This window comes from Denticeps clupeoides, chromosome 5 (assembly GCF_900700375.1).
Source record: "Denticeps clupeoides chromosome 5, fDenClu1.1, whole genome shotgun sequence".
Lineage (NCBI taxonomy): Eukaryota > Metazoa > Chordata > Actinopteri > Clupeiformes > Denticipitidae > Denticeps > Denticeps clupeoides.
Window position 1 is genome coordinate 5,241,133 of NC_041711.1, and position 24,872 is coordinate 5,266,004.

The 24,872-nt window shown below is 43.9% G+C and overlaps 3 protein-coding genes across 6 annotated transcripts; 2 read left to right on the forward strand and 1 right to left on the reverse strand.

Moving 5' to 3' along the window:
- Positions 1-115: 115 nt before the first annotated feature.
- On the forward strand, positions 116-14,010 carry ttyh1 (tweety family member 1). 2 transcript variants are annotated; one of them, XM_028981129.1, is made up of 15 exons: positions 116-1,314; positions 2,899-3,057; positions 4,599-4,825; positions 6,510-6,621; positions 6,960-7,288; positions 7,688-7,783; positions 8,093-8,165; positions 9,209-9,284; positions 9,405-9,460; positions 10,001-10,093; positions 10,296-10,388; positions 10,795-10,934; positions 11,408-11,575; positions 12,586-12,664; positions 13,013-14,010. In XM_028981129.1, exons 2-15 carry the CDS (start codon positions 2,932-2,934, stop codon positions 13,094-13,096), a joined length of 1,752 nt encoding a protein of 583 aa, XP_028836962.1. In that variant the 5' UTR covers positions 116-1,314; positions 2,899-2,931; the 3' UTR covers positions 13,097-14,010. The 2 variants fall into 2 exon arrangements, with proteins under 2 accessions (XP_028836962.1, XP_028836963.1); XM_028981130.1 differs by having other exon boundaries at positions 11,408-11,468.
- Positions 14,011-14,072: 62 nt separating this feature from the next.
- josd2 (Josephin domain containing 2) lies at positions 14,073-20,607 on the reverse strand. 3 transcript variants are annotated; one of them, XM_028981162.1, is made up of 5 exons: positions 20,589-20,607; positions 16,543-16,671; positions 15,818-15,943; positions 15,522-15,716; positions 14,073-14,758 (listed from the first exon to the last, which is right to left on the reverse strand). In XM_028981162.1, exons 2-5 carry the CDS (start codon positions 16,662-16,664, stop codon positions 14,647-14,649), a joined length of 555 nt encoding a protein of 184 aa, XP_028836995.1. In that variant the 5' UTR covers positions 16,665-16,671; positions 20,589-20,607; the 3' UTR covers positions 14,073-14,646. The 3 variants fall into 3 exon arrangements, with proteins under 3 accessions (XP_028836995.1, XP_028836997.1, XP_028836998.1); XM_028981164.1 differs by lacking the exon at positions 20,589-20,607 and adding an exon at positions 20,458-20,588; XM_028981165.1 differs by lacking the exon at positions 20,589-20,607 and adding an exon at positions 19,559-19,805.
- On the forward strand, positions 20,014-23,377 carry ube2s (ubiquitin-conjugating enzyme E2S). The gene is made up of 4 exons (XM_028981161.1): positions 20,014-20,475; positions 21,200-21,347; positions 22,530-22,720; positions 22,830-23,377. The coding sequence occupies exons 1-4, from the start codon at positions 20,473-20,475 to the stop codon at positions 23,178-23,180; spliced, it is 693 nt and encodes a 230-aa protein (XP_028836994.1). The 5' UTR covers positions 20,014-20,472; the 3' UTR covers positions 23,181-23,377.
- The last annotated feature ends 1,495 nt before the right edge of the window (positions 23,378-24,872 follow it).

The following is a 24,872-nucleotide window of genomic DNA, read 5'->3' on the forward strand; positions in this document are numbered from 1 at the left end:
TTTGAAATAATCTGTAAGATCTGATGAAACTGCGATGTCGTGGCCTGGTAAATGCTGTAAATGTTACACAGAATTCGTGCAGTAGGAGCAGCTCTTGCATACATAATACAATTTTCTCCTACATTCCATTTTTTCCTCCCAGATACACGCACACTGCACATATGAGTCAGGGTGCACAGAGTCTCTCTCTCCCTCTCTCTCTCTCTCCCCCTCTCCATCCATCCATCCTCCCCTCCCCCACTCTTTCACTGTCAGTGACACAGAAACACTCTCGCGCACAGTGCATTCATGCAACATCCCCCCCACCCCGTTCCCGATCTCCCATAGCACACAAACACCCAGCTCGGCTCTCCTCTCCCGCCCGCCAGGCCGCTGTTGTGGTTATTATTGTATATTTTAAATCCCTCTTTCTCGGTCAGACGGCTTGGGCTGTAAAAGAGAAAACATCTTTTCGTGGTCCCATCTCTCTCACTCTCCCTCGCCCTTTCATTTGATCCGATTCGCCACCGACGGTATTCTGCAGCGGACCACAAACATGGGTCCTGTTCCCAAAAAAACAAAAAAAACAAAACAGTAGCATTTTGCTTTGGCTTTCCCTTTGTGTGCGTGCTGGGATGAAGACCAAGCCCCATCTCTGCTGCTTTCTCCCTGCTCTCTTCTCTCTCTTTCTCTCTCTCTCTCTCTCTCTCAGGCGCCATCCAAGTGTGTTCTTCTGCTCTCTGACTCTGTCTGTCTAAATATATGTGCATCCCTGCCTCCCTCATCCTCTTGCCCAGAACCCCCGGCCAACTCCAGTCCTCATCTCCGGACCCCCATCTGACAGGACCTGGCCTTTCTATTCTGGACATTTCAACGTAGCCACTGTCGTCTTTTTATTATTATTATTATTATTATTACGATCCTTTTTTTTTTTTTTTAAATGTCTGCGCTGGACCGAATTTTGTTCTGGTATCCAGTTGTGACTGAACTTTCTGGATTTTACGTTCCAGCCGCCTTGCTGTGTTAGTGACTGAAGCGCCCCGGGATTTTAAGGAGCTCGTTTTCCTCCACTTTAAAAAAAAAAAAAAAAAGAAATCCTCCCGGGATCCTCCTCTCCACCTCAAGATCGTCCTCGCATCCTTCAACGCGAGCCGTCCACTGGTTGCAATAACGCTCATCATTAAAACATCGTATTTTTTTCCTCTACAATGTGCCCGACAGCCCGTTATTCGGGATGATTTCCCCCCCACCGGACGGCTCGGGTTAACGATGATAAACACTCACCACTGACTGCATTTGAAAAGAAGGATTGAATCCGCCGACCTGCAGTCGAAGGTTAGTGGCCGTGTGCGTTTTATGATAAAAGAAAACGTTCCGTCAACGTTCCGTCAACGTTCCGTGGACGCAGGGCGCCTGTAGCGCGCCGGGGCTTCGCGCTGTGCGTCGTCCATCGTGAGCTGACCACCCAACTTTGCTCTCTGGCCGTGAACTTGTCGCGTCGTGCTGTTTTTTTTTTTTTTTTTTTTTTTTTTTTAAATGGTGAAAATCTGTCCGGGCCGCCGCTGTTAAATTCGATATTCGGAAAGCCCACTTTAGCTGGATGGTCGCTGGTCCGGTGCCGTAAGGCTTCCAACCCTCCACATTCATTTGTGGACAATTAACGGGCATCTCGTTAATTCGGGAAGGGATTGTTTTATTGCTCGTCGCAGGTTTATTAAGATCTGGAAAAGAAGAAATAAGAACGGACGGCTTGTTTCTTCCCATCTGCACACCATTGCGGATAGCAGGTGCCATACTAATCCAGCACACAGGTTATATGTCTAGATTTGTTCTAAGGAGCCTCGCACACGTATCAAATAAAAAAAAAAAAGATGCATGAGTTATGGTCAGGCATTGTCTTCTGAAATCTGGAAGGTCTCGGTTCAGAAGATCAGCAGATCTTGCCTGTCCAAATGACCTGAGTATTGGGAGTATGATGCGTTTTTGCATTAGTGTTGCCCTTAAACCTGCAGAAGGCAAGGAGCCTCTGTTCTAGGGACCCCTGTAATGTTTGCATTGTCCTGTAACGCCACGTCGGGTGGTTTTTACCATCGCCCACCGCCACTAACGGGGATGAGTCACCCACTTCCTGCTTAATGAATTCATTAAGTTCATTTACTGTCTCAAAGCCCACATTTTGACCGTCTGGCTACAGTTTATAAATGGGACCTGACTGCCTGCATCTTGCAGACCCAGGGCTTTCGTCACGTGTGTTACTTTTGAGTGTGTTGTAGCTGCCTTTATGTATTTCTTACATTCTTACCCTCTTTTCTCGCTACTCACGCAGCTCTTGTCTGACAGACGGTTCCAGGCACACGTCAAATCCCACTAGGGGTCTTGTGGTAGCTGAGATTACACTTCAGCAGTAGACAGAAAATTCTGCTCAAAACCACAGCCTACTCTTACACATTCTTGCTGTTGACATTGCGCCGCCGAGCGGCATCTTTAACCGTACGTTGCTGCGAGAGGATCAAAGGAATACATGTAAATGCTCGTTTCATTGTCATCCTGCTCTGTTAAGTAAGACGAAAGCAGGTGAAACGGCGCTGGAACAGCATAGAAATTCACTTTTATATTATGCACTATAGTCATTACGGGTTTTCATATCCAGTAGCAGTTCCCATTTCCCTACACTGCCATTTGAAATGCACCAAATGTTGCTTGGTTCGATTTGTATAAGGTCTGTATGACGCATGTACACAGTCATGTTTTAAACAGCAGCATCCCGACGTCTTAATCTACACAGCAGCAGCGGTGTTGTCGTCGGATAGGGTGATTGTAATGGAAATCGCTCTCAACAGCATGTTCCCTCGCCTCAGAATTAACCTACTTTCTTCTCTCCCTCTCTCCTTCTGTCCGCCCCCCCCTCCATATGAACAGATTAGGGGGTAGCTGACCGGAGTTTTCACAGCCATGGCAACTGTTCCCAACTACACCCCATCAGTATGGGTCCGGTTGTGTCACGCCCTTCCCAGACTGGATTTGACCATGCAAACACGAGATAGCGTCTTTACTCCGGACAGCTGGGAGTATCAGCAGGTAAACCTCAGCAGCCAGTATATATATACGCACACACCCCACAGATCCAGATTCGGTGTGGATTTATTCACAGTTTGCTGTGGAATCTGTGTGTGTTATATTATTACATTGTGCAAATATGCTCGGCACGTTATAGCCTCATTCTCGAAATACCACCAGCAGACACCCCAATGGTTTAGACATCTTGAGACCAGCCACTACCAAAGCAAGCATATTTGTCGCTGCATTTAATGTATGTCTAATGTTTTAAGTTACCGCATCAGATTAATTGCCCAAAATTTACTTTCACTGGAGCCAGCGTTCCCAAACTTTCGTATGCCAATGTAAAATTTTGGCCTCCAGTGTTGGTCAGCTGGCAGTGGTTAACAAAAACAGGGACCGAGTGCAGAATAAGTGAATTCCAGTTGGATAGGATGAAAATTCAGATGGAAACTTCTCTTCAGCGGTGAGCTCCCGGCTTCCTGAGATGTAGCAGGGCCTTCTGTAGGCCCACAAAACCCCTATTCAAAATTTCCAAAGCTTTCCATAGATTTGATTTTAAAAAATCTGTAATTTATGTTTTAAGAGTAGTAAAATCTCACGATTTACAGCACATACATGTGAACAGAGATGTGTTTTATCAGTTGGATATTTTCGATTCCATTAGGGGGGACAGCAATTCACGACTGTCTCGGCAGCAGCTGCAGTTCTTTAGCTCACAGCAATATTTTTATTTAATGGGATGTGACATAATGTTGGTGGTTATTAAATATTCCCTCTTAGCATTTTATGTTTAATTTTGGAAGCCTAACATGCGGCTATCATGTTATAGAGACGGGGGAAGAAGAATTATTCACTGCAACTGTAACCACAGTGTACATTTGCTGCAAAAAAGAAAGATCACAGAACAGCGACCAGTTACACAGGAAACGTTGGGGAATGGCTATCATGAAGGGAGGGGAAGTAGTTAAATGCACACAAGACTTAGTCAGAAGAATGAGAGAGGGAAGCGAGGGGGGAACAGAGTGAGAGAGTGGCAGCGAATGTATTTAAGTGGGTCACAGATTATTAATAGAGATCCAATGGCGTGGATAGACAGAAAGGGAGGAAGACTGAGCAAGGCAGAGTGTGAAAGCTGGGGACGAATGTGGGAAGGAAAGAGCAAGCAGTCCACAGAACAAATGTTGGGATAAAGGAATGGTGTCGTAGAGAAGCTGGCAGTGAGAGGAATAATGAATAGAGTGGATACAAAAAGAGAAAAAAAAGGATGTGTGGTTAGAGAAGGATCATATTGCATTTATGAACATTATAGGGTCTGAGTTATTTTATTCTTCTTCTATAATCATCAAGCACAAAGTGGGTTAATTAAATTTTTAGTTTTAATTACAATTTTAATTAAAGTTTGGATCCCAGTCACTGGCTGGAACTGGCACACTGAATAAAGAGGTTTTATTATAAATAAATTACATATATAATTTCCATTAATTCATTCTATGGATGATAATAATTGCATTTTTTTCTGCCCCCCGCCCCCATCCCCTCTTTCTCTTGCTCTCTTCTAGACGCTACTTGTCCTCTCCAGTCTCTCTGCCATCGCTCTCATTCTCTCTCTTCTCGTTGTCCTCTCCTTTCTTATACACTACTGCTGCTGCCGTCGTGGTGACTCAGGTAGTGGTTCCGATGAAGAAGAGGAAGACGATGATGCCAGTGGTCATGGCTATAGTGGCAAGAAGAGACGGGGCATCCGCTGTGTCACATGGGTATCTGTGGCAGCAGTCACCCTGTGCTGGTAATGACATTAACAAGCAACCAAAATGTCCATTTTAATAACAAGTAATGACAGTACAGGATATTACACTACAACTAACAGCCTACTTTTTACTTGTCACAAAGTTAGCGGTAACAATCTGTGAATTTATATTTATTCAATATGGAGAGGTGGTGAGATTCTGACAGGGAGACAAAGGGACTTATCTTTTTCATAGGTCATGATCCAACTCAGAATCGTTGTTTAAATTAGGAATTATGAAAATAAATGAATTAGAATGAATGACTTCATAAATGAAATTTTCTCTGAGGGCCCTGACAGTTTTCCTCAGCTTCTGTGCATGTAAAGCAGTGGGAGGTGTGGAGCACAACTCTACATTCTTGACATAGTTGCTATGTTAGCATCTTTATCTGGGTTTGGCTCATTAAAAAATCTGCTGATTGATGCCGTCTATAACCGCAAAGCGCAACCTCGTTACTTCCATTGCTTGCGTTTGACAGGGATGCAAATGTGCCATAATCACCACTGACACCTCATGATGTCAGAAAGTAGGGTGGCCTTTAGTAAGCGTGTCGCACAAATAAACGTTGCTTGTTAACCATGCTATTAATGCATTATCCCACTATGGCATAATTCTATATATAAAATATATAAAATCTCATATATGATTATGAGTGCAGACGGATTCAGTCTGGATTGGATCTGTAGTTGTAGCACTGGTTTGAGGTGGAAGCATTAAACCATCTATTCGTTTGATGGAAATCTAATACAGGGATGGGCCACTCTTGAAGCCATTTGGGGTTCAGCTAAATGGATTCACATTAATGCTGTTCATCTGAGCCCTTATGAATCCATATCGTGCACAGTATTGATGCATTATGTTTTTTCTGTAAAGTGTAAAAGGACATCTTGCACTTAGGTAGGTAAATTGCAATATAGTGCATTCAAATAAACTGTGGCCAACTCTGAGGATCAGCGTTCAATTGCAAGATTTACCTTGTATTTAAATTGTAATTATATATGCCTAATATACTGATATTTTATAAAAACTATGCACAATTCAGACTGACAATATATTTGTGATGGCTATATAGCAGCATATGGAGCGTGGAAGGATGATGTCATTATATGCACAATTTCTGATGATGTGTTTACATTTCCCTTGAGGTTGGCATGATGTCAGTTCTCTCACGTCTGACTTCCTCATTTTGTGGACTACAAATGGGAAATGGTGACTTAGTGCTTGCATGTCATCATTTGTTACTCTGCTTGTGATACTGTACAATGGGAATAACTCTGCCAAACAGAAATGCTTCTCACCCTTTCCCCCCTCTGCTTACAATCTGGGTCACATACTTTGCTACTAGAGATTGGATCATACCATTTCTCCCAGGGTCGAGGGGATTTGGCAAACATCTGGCCTAAACCTTAATCTGAATATTTGAATATGAAAGAGATGTGTAAATAGGACACTATAGTTGTCTGTTAATGTTTTTTTTTTTTAAGTGGAGAGGGGAAGAAGCAAAAGTGCACAAGAGCTGTTAGATTTTTATATGTAGTCTCTGTCTGGATGTCAAATCCATTTAATATGTACATACAAACTGAATTATAGATCACTTTCTTTGCTCCCTCCCTACCACCCACGCTCTTTCCTCTGTTCCTTTTCTCTATCTCAGTCCCGCTTAATGTTTCTCCCTTCTTGCAGTGTTGCCATAGGCATTGGTTTCTATGGCAACAGCGAGGCCAATGATGGGATGTATCAGTTGACCTCGTCGCTGCTCACAGCCAATTACACGCTGGCGTCCATCGATCTGCTGGTGAGGGGCAACGGCAACTCTAAATGTCAGAAGAGAGTCTGAGCAACGATTATCTGTTGTGTGGTGTGTTTGTGTGCATGAGCAGTGTGTCCAAATCACAAAATGTGATCTGCCCATATTGATTAACTTGTTTGCTTGTGTACTTGGTCTGTTCCGTTTGTACATGACCTCTCTGTTGTGGTTGTTTTTATTTTAATTCAAGGCTAATCAATCCTCAGCCAAATGTATTTATTTCTTTATTCATGCTTTTGCTTATGACTTTTCCACATTCCACTGTCTTTGTTCATCCTTTTCACCAGCGACCTTTCCTCTGTTAAAACACTCTCTGACTTGCCCAGGTTTGGGACACCATCACTGGGCTCCAGCAGTCCATCTCAGGACCCCTGACATCCATGGAGGAACTGTTTAGTGGCAATAAGCCTGCACTGGCTTCCACGCGTTCCTGCCGCCGTCTCTCTGAGAGGGTGGTGTCCCTGCTGTCATCTGTGACCCTGGGACGAGGACTCACTTCGAGTGATGGAAGCCCAGGGAATGGCAGTGATACCATCGTTGGGCTGGTTACACAAGCCCCAACACTCACCGCCACTCTTTCCCCTGCCTCCTCCGTACCAGCACCCTTCTCCCCAGGCTGGGCTGCTAGCACCCTCATGGTGAATGAAGACTACAGGTGAGAGGAAGCGGATACACATTTCGGGTTTAACAAATTTATTTGTTTTTTCCATAAATTCATAGAAAGACCATAGAAATCCTGGATCTGAAGTGGCCTTATTAATATTTTATTAAAACAAAACAAAAATAAAAAGATGATCATTCATTTAACTGAGAATGCTATAAGCAGGATAACCCACTCCAAAGCGTGCATTAAAGGATTATACCTTACATAGTTTATATTTTGTAGATTGCATTTAATTATGCCCTTCACTGTGAGGGATTATGTACATTATGCAGATGTTAAGTCCATGTCCATGTTAGGGCCATGTCTGTTTTCTAGACTGACCCATTGACCCATTGCAACTATGCCTCTGCACCCGTGATTGGGCAAATTCTGCTACGTCTTTCGCTGCAGGTGGCTGTCGTATGTGTTGCTGCTGCTACTGGATACAGTTGTGTGTCTTTTCATTCTGCTGGGTTTGGCCAAACAGGCCCGATGGCTGCTTATAATGTAAGTAATACACCATGCAATTAGCAATGTGTGTTAATCAAACTCTCCTGGTGGACCGCATGAATCATTTAAACTTTGTATGCAAAGCTGTTGGCCGTTTAACAAGCACGTTTGTAGACCAAGCTGTTGAGCATCCCACAGAGATAAATAGCTGCAGTGCCTGTGTTGGCTGTGCATCTGCGCAGCCATGCAGTCCTGTTAATCTGTAAATATGGTGCCCTTTTGCTGTACCGCGACTGAGTTAGTGAAACAGATGATGGCACACACACACACACAGATGGTGACGGACGCTCCGTGCTGTGATTCTAGGATGACGGTGCTGGCCTGGTTGGCTCTGTTCCTCAGCTGGGGCTCACTGGGTCTGGAGACAGCAACCGTAGTGGTGAGTGGCCAGGACCCCACAGCGGCTGCCCACAGAGATTGCCGGAAAAGAACTCAGAAGTGGGGAGTGTGGGGGAGAGACGGAGCAGAGAGCAGAATGGTCACTTTGTTAGTGTGTGTGTGTGTGTGAGTGCGCGACAGTGTGTGAGTGCATAAGTGCCATTGTTTGTCGGTTTGCTCCCACACACTGCGTTTGCATGAAAGGCTGGACCTCACTGCATTGATGTATGTGTGTGTGTGTGTGTGTGTGTTTCTTTCAGTTAATCTATGAAAGCGTTTCCTTCACCTCTGTGAATTGTGAGTGTGTGTATGTGCGTTAGTTCTTTGTGCTAAACTGTGAAAGGCTTGTCCTCCTGGTAACAGTGCAGCCATGGCAAGGTCCCAAAAGGCAAATTACAAGATCGAGTTTGTGAGAAAGATAGAGAGTTTGTGTGTGACTGGGGGTGTGAAGATGATTACAAGAGGTTTTTGAAGGAGAGACTGGAAGAATGAGATGGATGAAAATGGGGGAGTCACTTGGACGTTTGCTGAAAGGGGAGATACAGAATCTCCGCCCCCCCCTCACACGCATCACTCCGTGTGGGCCGAGTGGCTGTCAGTCAAGCAGTGGCCCAGAGTGAGTTCAACAGCTGGGGCAAGGAGAGGGAGTGGAGGGCCAGTGTCACAGAGAAGCAGCAGGAGACAGCAGGGCCTGACCGGCAACACAGAGCTCCACTGTATGCAGCGAGTGAACAGGAACAATCCCCTGGCTGTCCTCTCCTCTCCTCTTTTCTCTCGTTTAAAACTAACGCTTTGATTAATTACATGCCCATGTTCCATAGGGACCAGTGGAGGACAGGGAACAGAAATGTCAGTCAAAAGTAGAGATTCTGAAAATTACAGAGAGAAAGCAAGTGACATACTGTAAATCGATAGCAGCCAGTTGCCATCGAGCAGTCAGTGAAATGTGAGGATGTAAGTGTGTCACTTGGTCACTGTGTCACCGCTAACATCTACTCCCAGTGCGCCTAACTCCGCCTCTGTCTGTCTCTCTCTCTCTTTTAGGCTCTCAGTGACTTCTGCTCAGACCCAAACACATTTGTTCTGAACTCAACTCATTTTAACTCTGGAACAAGCAGAGGTACCGGAGACAGAAGTGTTCCATTGATAATACACACCACTGAACCACAACACACAACTCACACATCTTAATACACGCTGGAACCAGTTCGGTTTATATTTGCGTTTTTTTCCTTGTCAGACGTTTTGGACTACTACCTGACGTGCAGCAGAAGGATGAGTAGTCCATTCCAGCAGGTAGAACCAACATCGCACAAACCACAGAATGGACCGTTTTCTACATTTACATTTACATTTACATTTACATTTACAGTATTTATCAGACGCCCTTATCCAGAGCGACTTACAACCAGTATTTACAGGGACAGTCCCCCTGGAGCAACTTAAGGTTAAGTGTCTTGCTCAGGGACACAATGGTAGTAAGTGGGATAAACGGATAGACAGGCTACTACCACCTGTCTATCCGTTATAAGAAATGTGCACAGTAAAAATAAGATTCTACTTGGACTGAATAGCTCCTGAATCAGCACCACAGACAGCTCCTCTGATTTATACAGTAATGTCATGGCACCTATTCATGACATTGTGGAATATTGAGCATGCCTATATGTCTGTCATTAGAATTGGTCACTTGGCTCATCCACATTATCACCAGACATTGGTTTGCCAATCTATGGTGATTGGGGGTGTATTTGTAGGGAGGAAGTGCTTTATAACCGAGCACAGATGCATTTCAGACATGTCAGAATCACACTCTCTGTTTTGAAATGTCATCAGTTACTGACCCAGTCACAGAGGGCACTGTCCAGTATTCATTCCCATCTCGCCACCTTGGAGAGGGACGCACTGCCACGGTTTCCAAAGGCGGAGGTATGTGAACAAGTGACATGCAGTCCCGTTCAATGCAAATTTAGAGGATAAAGATCAATTCCAATACTGATATATGGAGAAGAGAGATATTTAGAGAATGTTGTTACAACTGTTTAACAAACGGCAAAAATAGCCTCCTGATTGCAGAATGTCACCACCAAAATGTCAAATGTCAAAACGTATGTTTTTTTGGCCTTTGCAGAAGTCCCTGAGGGAGGTTCAGCAGGTGCTCAACTCGACTGAAGGGAACTTCCACCAGTTAGTGGCTCTGCTCAACTGTCGAGGGCTCAACAAGGTACTTGACTACATGTGACATGTGAACCATTCAAAACTCCTGCATAGGATACAATTGATGCGACTGATGAAGGCCATGGTCATTTTAAGAGTAAGAGAAAAAGAAGAAGAAGTGAAGTGATTGTCACATGTGATACACAGCAGCACAGCACACGATGCACACAGTGAAATTTGCCCTCTGCATTTAACCCATCACCCTGTGTGAGCAGTGGGCAGCCATGACAGGCGCCCGGGGAGCAGTGTGTGGGGTTGCTTTGCTCAGTGGCACCTCAGTGGCAGCTTGGCGGATCGGGATTCGAACCGGCAACCTTCTGATTACAGGGCCGCTTCCTTAACCACTAGGCCACCACTGCCTTCTCTGTCAGTGTTGTATTCTGTATCTAAATCATATCTGTGTTTTCTCACAGGATTACATCGACTCTCTTAAAGGCCTCTGCTATGATGGAATGGAAGGACTTCTCTATCTATCTCTGTACTCATTCCTCTCAGCCCTGGCTTTCACGGCCATCCTGTGTTCACTACCTGGGGCCTGGAGAAGCTTTTCTGGGTGAGTGTCGTCTAAGGACTCTCTTCTATTTTTCTAACGAGGACATGTGAAAATATGATAGAAGTGGTATAGGTTCTGTTTTATGCTTTTGCATATGTTTATTTCAGCAGTGCAGTGATGGAGAAATGAATGGCCACCACGATCACACTTTTCCAGTGCATTTTAAAAACTTTGGGTATATAAAAGGGATTGTGTCCATGTGATCTGCATTGTGTACTTGTATGTGATCTAGCTGTGGCTGCTGGCGCTGAAGGTAAAACATCATTGTTTGTTGTACTCAAGAAATGTTCAGGTCTGATCCATCATCAGAAACACAGTGATCACGAGTGTGCCTCAGCAAAGGAAAGATAAAAGGGATTCTAACCTAGAATGTTTTCTTATCTGAAAATTGCTTTTATTATTAATGGGGGAATATGGCACAAAGAGCAAGTTTATGCATGCTTATATATTTTTCCTTTCCTCCAAATGCTTAGCGACTCAGAAGATTATGAAGACTCTGACAGTGAGAGTGAGGACCCCTTCACATCTCATCAGGCACGTAGACAGACGGCCATGGGCTCCCAGCGAGGGGCCTTGCCCCCCTTCTATAGTTACCAGGGGGCCGGCTGGACACCCCCCTTTTCTAGCGCGCCACCCCTCCCGTGAGTAACACAGTGCACAGGCACACAGACAGACAGACAGACAGACAGACAGAGTGACCCCACCCAAAACGGCGGCCGGCATCCACGCACGACAGCATCAGACACAGACAGACTGACTCAGGGCCGCTGTTAAGTATACACCGAGGGAGGACTCGCATCATACTACACAGAACAGGAGCAGAAATGCACATGCTGAGTAAACCGCTCACACATATGCCGGAGGAGTTACCAGCCGGCTCACACTTCCCCGATGTAGCTTGCATGTGGGAGCGAGTCTGCAGGGCTCGAAGACCTGGACAACGCGCGCTGCCACCATCACTGTGAAAAGAAGCCTTAGAATAATTCCACATGACATTCATTGACCTTGCTAACACACACAGACAGACACACAAACAGGTCCGTGTAGCTTAGGCAAGGAAACAGACACAACTCAGAAAGTCTGTCTGTCTGTGTGTCTGTCTGTCAGTCTGTCCTTCATTCCAAGACAGACATAGATCGATCAATCAGAATCAATATAAGAAGAGAAGGATCAAAATGTCAAACTATGTAGGTAAACGCCCTATTTCACCATCATCTACCATACAAACCATGGTGTCCGATGCTCTGTTTTTCTATCAGCACTCTATGTCTTTGTTTTCTTTTATTCTTTTCACACAGAACATTAGACACTTTAGTCTTTCTGAGACTTTAGCACAGGTCCCTATAGTACCTTCTCTCATCTAGAGCGCACTGCAAAGTTCAGCAGGTTCCATAATAGACAGACCAGTCCATCCATCTCCCCATTTCCCAGTTACCACCTTTCATTTGCAGCATTAGTCAAAAGCATTCACAACGCCATGGAGCACATTGAATATCACCATCTCTCTAATTTACCCCCCTTTCCTTTTCTTTTATCCATCCTCGGTCCTTCCTCCGGTCCCTGGTCTTCATCTGTTCCTGTCGATCTTCTCCTTATGTACCTCTTTTCCTCCCTCTGTCCTTGCTGTCCCTTTCTTTCTGTCTCTATGCAGGACTCCAAACGTTTCCTCCAATGGCAACCCTGGCTATGAGAGCCTGCCCTTGATTGACAGGCAGTCCCCACCCCCCTCTGTGAGTTCCTCTGTCTTTGTGAAACCATCACAATCTGTGGCATTTTCATTGCTGCAACTTTGTTGACATTGTAAATGTAGTTTTTTTTGGTTTGGCATTATCATAGTATTAATTAAGTAATGCAGGGACCTTCTAATTTCATTGTGTTCGAAAAAAAGAAGTCAGATATAGAAATTAATGAATTGCTTTCATGAAACACCCTACAGAGCTGATATATCAAATTAAGGCAGTGAACGAGAATGTTGATAGCTCTTTTTTGTCTTCCCTCAATGTGCATTTATGGTGGATGTCTTCGTCCCATCTGGCATCTCTTCTGTCCAATCTCGTAATTGCTTCGTGGAAGCACAGTACTCTCCCAGCATGCTGACCGGCTATGGTGGCAGTCAATCAAACCCCAACCCCGCCCATTCAAGGAACCTATATTCACACTAATTATTTTTATGTATAGTGTTGAAAATATAGCAAATGTTTAGTTTTCATATGGATGAATGCTTTATTAAGACAAAAGACTAATTTAAAGGAAATTATGAATGCTAGACATGGAATAAAGTTTGTAACGTCAGTACCATTGAATATTAGAAGCACTTAGTGAGATGGATTGCTTAAAAAAATGATGTAAGCCCTCTGGTCTGCTTGAGAGGTGTAAGCCTTGTCCTTTTTAAGTCCATTTTACGATGTACCATGGCCTGTCAAGTGTTATTGTGAACAGTTGCTCTGGAAGCCTGGATGGATGGTATTGACGTTACTGTAGTTATCTATTTTTTCAATGTTATCATCACTTTATTTTTGAGTTTTTTTATATTGTCGTAATGTAGAGTCACAGATATATAGCAGAAATGGCACAATTTCAATGTACGATTATGCAGTGTTCCTCACAATGTTATTCAAACTTTTTAAAAACCTTTTACTGTACTTTTTATAAGTGGAAATCCTGTACTACCGTATATACCTTTCTGAAATAATATATGATATATATCATGTTTAAGTATTGATGCACTTTTCCTTTTGGATATAACATTCAACTGAGGGCTACATAGGCCATATCTTCTTACTGTTGGATAAGTGGAACATTTCCCTCTTGCTACTGAGCAATACAGACAAAACCACTTACAACAGAGCAGAGGTCATGACGTAAACAGCAATAATATGGCAGACATTATACAAACAACTGTGGATATTGTGTGTGTGTGTATATATGGTACACTGGAGATTGCATTGACACCCTCCCTCTTGCCTACCAACCCCATGTAACTCTTCAATATTGACTGTGGTATTAATGCTCCTTTGAATGAATCCTTTTTCACTACAGAGTCTAATTCAAACAAAATAAAACTATAAATTATTAACAGTGGACATGGTTGTTGATTTCTAAATGAAATTTATAGCGCCACAAAATCAATACAACTTCTTATAAATAACATCAGGTCACTTTATTAGAAGACGAAGAAAGACAGAAAAAGGACAGATGGGCGTAGAAGTTAGTCTCTTTAGACAGTAAAAGGCATGGTTATAGTGAAGGCAGACAACCACATAAGACAAGGTGGTACTGATGTAGATTCTGGCGGCCTTATGCGCCATTGTGAAACTCTTTTGTGCATAGATGGATAAGAGAAGCTGATTTCAGCACAATCACTTCAGCAGTGCAATGCATAGATGCATAAAAAGACAAACACAGGACAAAATCAATTATTTTCACATGTCTTCATCAAGTACTTATTGTCCTGAGAGAAAGGGAGGCTAGAGAGGGAGGAGGGTAGTGGAAGAGTAAGACAGAGGACAGTTAATGCAACAGTTCAGCATCAAGTCATGTGAAACAGTCCTTCGTGATAAAAGCATTGCTATTCCCCCCACTTTCTTGTATGTGTGTATCTGTGAGCCCATACATACACCAGCAATTACTAGGAGTGCATTCACTGGTCAAACACACCCAATTGAATATTTGGTTATTTGTTGAGTGGAGCTGAAAGTCCTTTCCTGAGAGATCATTTCCTACTGTCATCAGCATTAAGCCAAGTTCCATCATCCTCCACTTCCTTTCGGACTACAAGAAGCATTTCTGTGACATCCTGAGAGAGCTGCTCACTGAGGAAAGTGCTACGGGAAAGAAGAGCATAAAAGAGAGAATAAAACACAGATGTTTGTAGATAGATACCACGAATGCAATGGATACAAAGAACGTGCCAGAGAGGGTGCAACAACGTGGACCATTAATAGATAAGCAATAAAAAGAAATAAATGTGCAAGCACTAACAAACCAAGCCATTGTCCACGAGAATCATGTGAGAAACTCATAGTGGCTCACACAATGACAGACAATGGTCTGAATTACAAAAGAGTTACATCAATCATCAGTTGGCCAGTATGGAGTCATAGAGCCATCTCCTGTAAAATGGTCTATACAGCATACAGATTGTTTTTTAATATATGAACACATATTGCGATGCTACATATAATGATATAAATATTTTGTCACAGTAAGCAAACTGCTAGTATATTACAAAAAAATCTCAAGATTTTAATATCAATTTATTTGAATAACTTAACATAGCTTCTATATTCTATTTTGTGCAGCAGTTAATCAGAAGGTTGAGCAAAGCACCGTCCCCACACACTGCTCCCCGGGCGCCTGTCATGGCTGCCCACTGCTCACCAAGGGTGACGGTTAAAAGCAGAGGACACATTTCGTTGTGTGCAAGATTGATTGTGGTATAAACAGTCACTTAAGATCACTTTCAGGCTAGACTAGGGTTTCATCCACTAATGAACCATTTTTTTTATAGTTTAGCCTAATTCTACAGGGATACAAGGTGTCTTTTCTACTATATGTGCAGTATTGCAGCGGATGGTCCCCGCTCACCGTAGTTCTTCTTCCCCTCCAATACAAACCGGGCCCTTTAACTTGGAGTCCAGGTTATAGTAGCGCCCGCTGACTTGTCGCACGGCCAGCCAGTGTCGACGCCTGAGCGGGAGAGATACAATTCCCAGTGATACGCGGGACGGAACGTTGAGGATGAAGCCGTGGACTTTGTCGAGACATAAATTCTGTACGGATCTGTCAGGGTTAAGAGAGACAAGAGAGAACCCATTATAAACAGCCGCTTTTACTGCTTGGTGGCAAGTATTTCAGTTAATCTGTGATTCTTTGGCTCAGACCTCCTTTTGTCCCACCAGACTGCTGCCAGGCCTCGACTCTGCAGAGCTGCCATGATGACATTAACATCATAGTTCCCCGTCCCCAACACTGATCGGTGTGGATTCACAACGCACTGCGGAGCGAGTCTAGGGTATAAAGTGGAACACAAACGTTATTCATGTAAACGTGCAGGCTGCCTGCTTCAGATCCCGTAGTGCATGCATGGGGAGCGCAGGAGGAAACATTTACATTTAAGGCGTTTGGCAGACGCCCTTATCCAGAGCGACCTACAATTCTGGTTCACTGGGACCCCCAACTATGAATACAATCTTTTTACATTTACAGAATTTATCAGATGCCCTTATCCAGAGCGACTTACAATCAGTATTTACCCCCCTGGAGACACTCAGGGTTAAGTGTCCTGCTCAGGGACACAATGGGAGTAAGTGGGATTTGAACCTGGGTCTTCTGGTTCATAGGCGAGTGTGTTACCCACTAGGCTACTACCACCCTATTCACTCTGTTGTAGTTTCTATACATAGGTCAGACAATAAGAAGGTTACAAGTTGTTGTGGTAGTAGTCTATAAACCAGAAGATCCAGGTTCAAATCCCACTTACTACCATTGTGTCCCAGAGCAAGCCACTTAACCCTGAGTGTCTCCAGGGGAGGACTGTCCCTGTAACTACTGATTGTAAGTTAATCTGGCTAAGGGCCGTAAATGTACAAGTTAATGTAAATATCACCTCTTGCAGATGTCATCCGCGGTCTCCTTGGTGAACACTCTCTCCTGAAGCACGTTGTTCAGAGCGTGGATGGCGCACAACTCCAGTCTCTGCTTCTCGTGAAACACCTCAGCTTCACTCATGCTCCACCTGCAGAACGGAGCAGGAAAACCGCGAATTCCAATAAACTGAGACCGGCACGGTTTTATACGGCGTTCGAACACGCACGAGGGCGAACTATCGTTTCACGTTGCGAAACATGACCTAATCTGTCATTTGCGCCGGAGCGAACCGCGGTGGCCGGAAACGGCTTTGTTGTTGTTTCAGTGTTGGCGACGCCCCGTCTGCGCAGAGCCAGTTGCGCATCTCGTCGCCGCAACGCGCAGTCGTGACGTGGGAGGAAACCGTCCAATCACTGCAATCGCACCGAAGTGAAAGTGAAGTGACTGTCATTGTGATGCACTGCAGCACAGCGCACGGTGACACACAACGAAATGTGTCCTCTGCTTTTAACCATCGCCCCTGGTGAGCAGTGGGCAGCCATTAAAGGGGCTGGTAGTAGCCTAGTTGGTAACACACTCCCCTTTGAACCAGAAGACCCAGGTTCAAATCCCACTTATTACCGTTGTGTCCCTGAGTAAGACACTTAACCCTGAGTGTCTCCAGGGGGGGACTGTCCCTGTCACTACTGATTGTAAGTCGCTCTGGATAAGGGCGTCTTTCACTTCACTTTGACACAGTGTCAATTATAAAGTCCAGTCCCCCTGTTAGACACAGACAAAGTTAAATTCACCCTAGTTAGGCTGTCCTAGTTTGGGTACCGGGCCACTGTAGCACCAATATACTACTATCACCATATATTTCAGTATCGGTCGTACGGTGCCACCGTCTGCCGCTGCTTCTGTTTGATTTTCTCCGAGACACGGAATCAAGCACCCAGACTACCGGCAGACTCCAGTGAAGAGACTAGCAGATAAATCCTGGTTCCTGACAACCGCTAAACGAGGACATAGCATAAAACGAACCAGAGGGTCACCACAGCCACCACCACTGTTACAACTACAGCTTCAGGGATCTTCAAGTGGACCAGTAGCATCATTATGGACACGTAATCTAGACCATGACACTGGACTACATCCTGGACTTCTCCAACCTTATTATTATATTGTACAAATCATCCCCAACCCTGCACAGACACCATTTGCAGGCTCACTCTACCCTGCAAGGGGGTCCCTCTCTGTATCACTCCTTCCCAACGTTTCTTCCTTTCTTTTTTTCTCTCTCCAAGAGTTTTTTTTGTGTGGAGTTTTTCCTTGTGTGCAGAAGGGTCAAGTGTGGGGGGTGTCAACTGTAGGGCCTGTCAAAGCCCATTGAGACATACTGTATGTGATTTTGGGCTATATAAGAAATAAATGTTGTGGTTGATAAATGCTGTAAATGTAAATGAAAGGGGACCCGTGGAGTAGTGCGTGGGGACGTAGAATAGCAGACTGGATGCTTTAAAAAGAAAGTGATGCCTGAAATCATTGTTCTTCCTCTGTTCACCATAATTACCTGCATAATTAACTACAAGGAAATCGAGCTTGCTCAGGAATGGCAGCAAGCAGGTGTGAGTGCATCTGCACGCACAGTGAGGTGAAGACTTTTGGAGGATGGCCGGCTGTCAAGGACAGCAAAGAAGCCACAGGGACAGTCCCCCTGGAGCAACTTATGGTAGTAATGGTAGTAAGTGGGATTTGAACATGGGTCTTCTGGTTCATAGACAAGTACTGCCACCCTTGGAGAGCCACTTCTCTCCAAGAAAAACATCACGGACTGATATTCTGTGAGAAAAAGTGCAGGGATTGGACTGGTGAGAACATGTGCAGGCTGCCTGCTTAAGATCCCATAGTGCATGCATGGGGAGCACAGGAGGAAACTTTTACAACATTTGCAACATTTACAATGATGTTGAGGACTCCGTTTGTTTGGGGCATCTGGAAAAATGATGTGAGCGCTACCATCAGTCCTAGCTCGTGCTAACAGTAAAGCATCCTGAGACCATTCATGTGTGGGGCTGCTTCTCATCCAAGGGAGTGGGCTCACTCACGATTATGACTGAGAACACAGCCATGAATAAAGAATGGTACCAAAACATCCTCTGACAGCAACTTCTCCCAACCATCCAAGGACAGTTTGGTGAAGAACAATGGCTTTTCCAGCATGATGGAAGTGCCTCGGGCATTAGAATTTTGCGTCCATGGCCAGGAAACTCCCTGAAGCTTAATCCAATCGAGAACTTGTGGTCAATCCTCAAGAGGTGTGTGGAGAAACAAAAACCCACAAATTCTGACAATCTCCAAGCACTGATTATGAAGGAATCGGTCGCCATCAGTCACGATTTGGCCCAGAAGTTGACAACATGCCAGGACAAATAGCAGATGTCTTGAAAAAGGGCCAACACTGCAAATATTAACTCTTTGCAAAAACTTGATTTAAAAAAAAGCCTGTGTAATTATTCTTCAATACACGAAAGAAACAACTGACAAAAAGATGTAAAAACAGTGAAGCAGCAAGCTTTGTGAAAACCAGTATGTGTCATTCTCAAAACTTTTGGCCACGACTGTATATGCATGTCCAGGTTCATGTTGTAAAATGCAGAGTGAGAGCGCCTCCTAATGGCAACAAAGAAATATGATCAGGAGGCATCTCATTTCTGCCCAGCACAAGACTGTATTCCTTCATTAAAACGCTTAATTGGTTCGCATCGGTAAGCAACAGACAGCTGAATTACAGAAGCGTACAGTAACCAGTCAAAGGAAGTCAGTATGGAGTTTAATTAAAATTTTGTAGAACGTGTTTGAGCAGGAAATATAAGTATAACCTTATTAAACAACTTGCAGTCATCAGCGCCTCAGAATGGCCACTGGTTAATGAAACAGCGATTTTTAAAATTCCATCACAAGAAAACATTGGAATTAAAACATTGGAGTATTTAAAGTGGTTTCTTTGATAGAGAAGCGAATTGATGATTTGATGTCAAAAGGTCTGCTCTGACCTGCAAGTCGATCAGCGGAAGCCAGTGAGATTTAGGACTTGATGCCAAGGGGGTGGGGAATTGCAGGTAAAGGGACCCACAGAGACTGCTCAGGTACAGTTCTGAGCTTCATCCCTGCTTGCGCCTTTGATTCAACACGAAAACAACGACGTAAGATAGAAAAAAAGAACTTTTAATATCAAAACAATGTAAAATTTCAACGGAGTAGCCAGTCACATTTCCTCGCATTGGAATTGAATTGGGAGAGGGGGCGGGCCTGAGTTTTTCAAACCCACCAATGGTTGGCATCGTTTTATATCCTCTTCTTTAATTGGCCAGTGTTTCGGCCGGTGACGTTGACGTCAACACGCTTGTGATGCGTGATTGGCCAGGCGGGATCGGTGTTTGTACACGCATTACAACGACGATAAAACGATTGGTTGTGCGTTTTCTTTTTTTTGATAAATCGTATTTTTGTTCCTGTGTCAAAGAGGAGCTACACTGGAAGCTAGCTATTAGCCAGAGCAACTGCGAGAGTTGGCTTGACCAAAACCACTATAAATATAGAAAAAGATCCACGCTGGCGTGCACTATGCTCTTAACGCATTAACAAGCTGCGGATTTTTTTTCTTTTTTTGGTTTCGCTCCAATGACAAAAACTCTGACTTGTATATCCAGGTGTAGCAGTTAGCTTTGGTCCTTCTTGAGCCAGCTAATCATTTAGCAGCCTGGCGAAGGTGATAAAGAAAATTCAAGCGAAACCCATTTAGCCGGATTCCGAGTTTGTGTCCGCAGCGGAGGAGCTTGTTAGCCAACGCTAGCACGAATACCTGGAGCCGGCGTGACTGAAACAGTCGGACCCGGCCAGGCTCTCGTCTCCGTTAGCTAGCCGTCCGCCAGTCGCCCGCCTCTTTACTTGCCTTTCGGCGTGAATCATGGTAAGTCACGACTCCGGGGTTAAACTCCGCGTTCGACCTGCTAACTTGAAAGTTCCCCGGTTCCCTTAAACCGGCCGACGTGGTCCGTTTCATTAGTCCGGCGCTGGTGTTACCTGAGCCGCGGCGTGTCGGGGGGTTTCAGTAATAAAAAAAACCAAAACATTTTTTTACGTGTGTACCGCTCGATTTGAGTGGGGTGGGTGTCGTCAGGTACCCGTTATGCCACGATGACACGTCTGCGACAGACACAATAACATTCTCGATTTCGTTTTTTAACTCGCGCTTTTGCCGTGGATGTAGCTCGGGAAAATAACGTCTCTATGATTCTGCACAAGAAATGTTGTTTTTTTTTTTTTTTACCTTGCAAATGAAACCAACTGGACTAGCTTGTGGCAAGTAGCCTAGTGGGTAACATGAACCAGAAGACCCAGGTTCAAACACCGCTTACTACCATTGTGTCTCTGAGCAAGACACTTAACCCTGAGTGTCTCCAGAGGGGACTGTCCCCGTAACTACTGATTGTAAGTCGCTTTGGATAAGGGCGTCCGATAAATGGTGTAAATGTAAGTGGCTAGCTGGCTTAGCAGCCATTGTACACGTCGATTTTCCCATTCTGCTTTCTAACCTTCGGTCAAAACACGTGGACTGTTCGGCGGTTTTATTCGATCTCGTAAGGACGTTTTGTAACTTGGGCTCATTGCAACTGGTAATTTCCTCGCTACAGAACTCCAATGTGGAGAACCTGCCGCCCCAGGTCTTACGTCTGGTGTATAAAGAAGTCTCAGCGTTGGCCGCAGATCCTCCGGAAGGCATCAAGATCTACCCCAGTGAGGAGGACATCACAGAACTACTCACTGCTATAGAGGGACCAGGTAAGGTGTGCCACCATGCCGCAAAAAAAAAAAAAAAAGTTTCTCTTAACTTTTTTTTTTTTGTATCACCTCCTCTATCTACATTTATTCCACTAGTTCCTACAGTCATTAAAAACCTGTAACAGAAATGAGAATTTTCAAGTACTTAAGTTTTGGATTATGAAATATTTAGAGTTCTGGAAAAGTAATTGAAATGAACGTAAATAACATGGAGCACATAGTTCCCGTAAGTCTGTGAAGATTCTCAGTCATCCAGGTGAAATTGTCTGAAAGTTGAGTCATGGCCTCTGGACTTCTTTCTCTTAGGTAGATACGTTTCATTTTTGCATCCACAGAACTTTGTCAATCTGAGGAAGTCAGTTTAAGGCCACACGAGAAACCCTTTTCTGCGTTTACAAGTACACAGAGCATACAGTGCTCAGCATAAATGAGCGCACCCCCTTTAAAAAGTACAAATTTTATCAGTAGCTCAATGAACAAAAGAACAATTTCCAGAAATGATCAGGCTGGGTTTTATTGAACACTTGATTAACTCCATGAAATTAGTGTTAATAATATAACTTAGTTTTAATAAAATTGGTTGAAGCAAAAAATTAATAAATCATGCAACAACTACTACATCAAGTATTTTGTATGATCACCGTGATTTTCAAGGACAGCACCAAGTCTTCTAGGCATGAAATGAACTAGTTGGCGACATATTGCAACATTCATCTTGTTCCATTCTTCCAGAAAAATCTCTTAGAGCCTGGATGCTAAATGGAGAGTGGGTGAAAGTGATGCCATGCATTTCTCTTTGAAATACTCACCTTTACGATGCTATGCAAATGAACAAATCTTGTTTGCAATCAAAACAGTTGTGGGAGTGTTTTGTAGTATGGTATCTCATAGGAAATGTTGATTCTGAAGGGAAACTAAAGGTTTTCTGATAAATGTAGTGGGCTATACTCATTTATGCTGAGCACTGTATGGTCATGAAAAATTGCCCTAGAGTAATTAAAATGTCATGGAAAATCTTTTGTATAAATGTGTAAGAACCCTGTGCTAGTTCTGACCGTGCAAGCCCAAGTGTATACATAATGTAAGATAACGGGGCAACTCTTTCTTCTGAATTTGAGATTGAGACTTGTAACAATATGGGTTGTATTCTCAATATTATTCTCTCTCACTCCCCATGCTCAGAAGGAACTCCATTTGCTGGAGGTGTATTCCGAATGCGCTTAGTCTTGGGGAAGGATTTTCCTGCCGTGCCACCAAAAGGCTACTTCCTGACGAAGATTTTTCACCCCAATGTTGGCCACAAGGGTGAGATCTGTGTCAATGTGCTGAAGAAGGACTGGAGAGCAGAGCTGGGACTGAGACACGTATTATTAGTAAGAGACATAATGTTATGATATTCAGAAAAAAAATAATTTATTTTTATTGTATTTAGATATGATTTAAGTGATTTTCTGTTTCTTCTGCACCTCAACTCTTTTCTAGACTATTAAGTGCCTACTGATCCACCCAAATCCAGAGTCTGCTTTGAACGAGGAGGCCGGGAGACTGCTCTTGGAGGACTATGCTGAGTACGCCTCCCGAGCCCGCCTCCTCACTGAAATTCACGCTATGGGTGGGAACGGAGGAACGTCGGGCAACCCGCAAGATCCTGCTGACGGCCCTCAGCCCAAAAAACATGCAGGAGACCCCAACAAACGAGCCGTGGGTGCGGGAGCAGCCCCTGCTATCCCGGGGGTTAATGGTGCAAATAGCAGCAGCATTAATACCAGTAGCAGTAATAATACAGTAACAAAGAAGAAAACTGATAAAAAGCGTGCATTGAGGCGACTCTAGTAGTAAGATGTACTTTATGTATGAGAGTATGTATATATATATATATATATAAATACTGAAGTGAATCAGACCGCTTTTTCTTCCTGTTTTAGTCTTTCTTATCCATTGCAAATCAGTTTGCTCTGTTTGTCCAGGAGAGGATGTTCTTAAAAACCACTTGGTTTTTATGTGAGGTCAGAATAAATGTTTTTCCACCACATTTTCCCACTTGTGCTAAAGCCTGTTGTCACCTTGGCCGTTGTCAGTGTTTCATTTTGGGATGTAAGAATATTGAAAGGCTCTGCTGACAGTTGTAGGTGGCAAAAGACTTGAAGCGGCTTCTGGTCTGGCCATATGGGGTGTGGGGAGAGAATTATGGAATTGCACTATTCTTCATTATTCAAAGAGTACTGTGTGAGGTAAGCCTTCTTTCAAATTCAAATTTTATTTGTCACATATATAGTCATACACGGTATGATATGCAGTGAAATGCTTTTTGCGACTACTACAGACCACAGTATTGCAAATGTTGCAAGTATACAATGAACCGATATGCAAATATTTCAAACATAACCAAATATTACACTTTTACGTCTTTAACATAAAATATGTTGGAGTTCTATGTACTGTTGTACTCTTTCTTTGATCTGGCTTGAAAGAGGTTAGATGTCCAGCTAAATGTGGTCTATGCTAGTATAAACATACAGTACAGGCCAAAAGTTTGGATGCACCTTCTCATTCAATGTTTTTTCTTTATTTTCATGACCATTTACATTAGTAGATTCTCACTGAAGGTATCAAAACTATGAATGAACACATGTGGAGTTATGAACTTAACAAAAAGTGGAGACCTGACCTCCACAGTCACCGTACCTGAACCCAATCCAGATGGTTTGGGGTGAGCTGGACCGCAGAGAGAAGGCAAAGGGGCCAACAAGTGCTAAATACCTCTGGGAACTCCTTCAGGAGCAGCGGTAGCCTAGCGGTTAAGGAAGCGGCCATGTAATCAGAAGGTTGCTGGGTTCGAATCCCGATCCGCCAAGGTGCCACTGAGGTGCCACCGAGCAAAGCACCGTCCTCCCACACTGCTCCCCGGGCGCCTGTCATGGCTGCCCACTGCTCACTCAGGGTGATGGGTTAAATGCAGAGGACAAATTTCACTGTGTGCATCGTGTGCTGTCCTGCTGTGTATCACGTGACATTCACTTCACTTTATTTTTATTTATATTCAAAACGGTTGGAAAAGCTTTTCAGGTGATGACCTCCTGAAGCTCATCGAGAGAATGCCAAGAGTGTGCTGCTGTGCTGCTCTTTTGTCACAGATTTTGTTTTATTTGATATGGATTGTTCTGCCCTTACCTCTATTTCCCTTGTGGGGGAACACATCTCCTGGTTCATTGTCACTCCCCACTTTCTGCATTACATTGCTCAAGTCTTCCTCTCCAGCTTTTCACCTGGATGTTCTCACGATGGGCTGGCGTTTCCCAGGGAAAATGTCTTTGAACTCCAGATGGGGGAAAAAACTTTTATGAGGAACCTATGGTGCAATTCTCACAAAAGGCCTTATGTCTATATCCATTTAAATGAACAATAAAGTGTTTTTTGGGCCATAATTGAGCCTTTCTTTCTGAATTGGACTGGGTTCACACCGTTTCTCCATTACATTTCCAGCATTTATCGGACTGCCTTATCCAGAGCGACTTACAATCAGTA

Bases quoted from the DNA above. Each gene is read 5' to 3' on its own strand.
- ttyh1 (XM_028981129.1), top strand. From the start codon at position 2,932: ATGGCAACTGTTCCCAACTACACCCCATCAGTATGGGTCCGGTTGTGT. The intron at 8,166-9,208 runs GTGAGTGGCCAG...TCTCTCTTTTAG, and splicing joins TGGAGACAGCAACCGTAGTG to GCTCTCAGTGACTTCTGCTC. The intron at 9,461-10,000 runs GTAGAACCAACA...AAATGTCATCAG, and splicing joins TGAGTAGTCCATTCCAGCAG to TTACTGACCCAGTCACAGAG.
- josd2 (XM_028981164.1), bottom strand. The intron at 15,717-15,817 runs GTCTGAGCCAAA...TAACCCTGACAG, and splicing joins GTCTGGTGGGACAAAAGGAG to ATCCGTACAGAATTTATGTC. The intron at 14,759-15,521 runs GTGAGCGGGGAC...TCTTTCCCGTAG, and splicing joins GGAGGGGAAGAAGAACTACG to CACTTTCCTCAGTGAGCAGC.
- ube2s (XM_028981161.1), top strand. The intron at 21,348-22,529 runs GTAAGGTGTGCC...CCCCATGCTCAG, and splicing joins CACTGCTATAGAGGGACCAG to AAGGAACTCCATTTGCTGGA. The intron at 22,721-22,829 runs GTAAGAGACATA...ACTCTTTTCTAG, and splicing joins GACTGAGACACGTATTATTA to ACTATTAAGTGCCTACTGAT.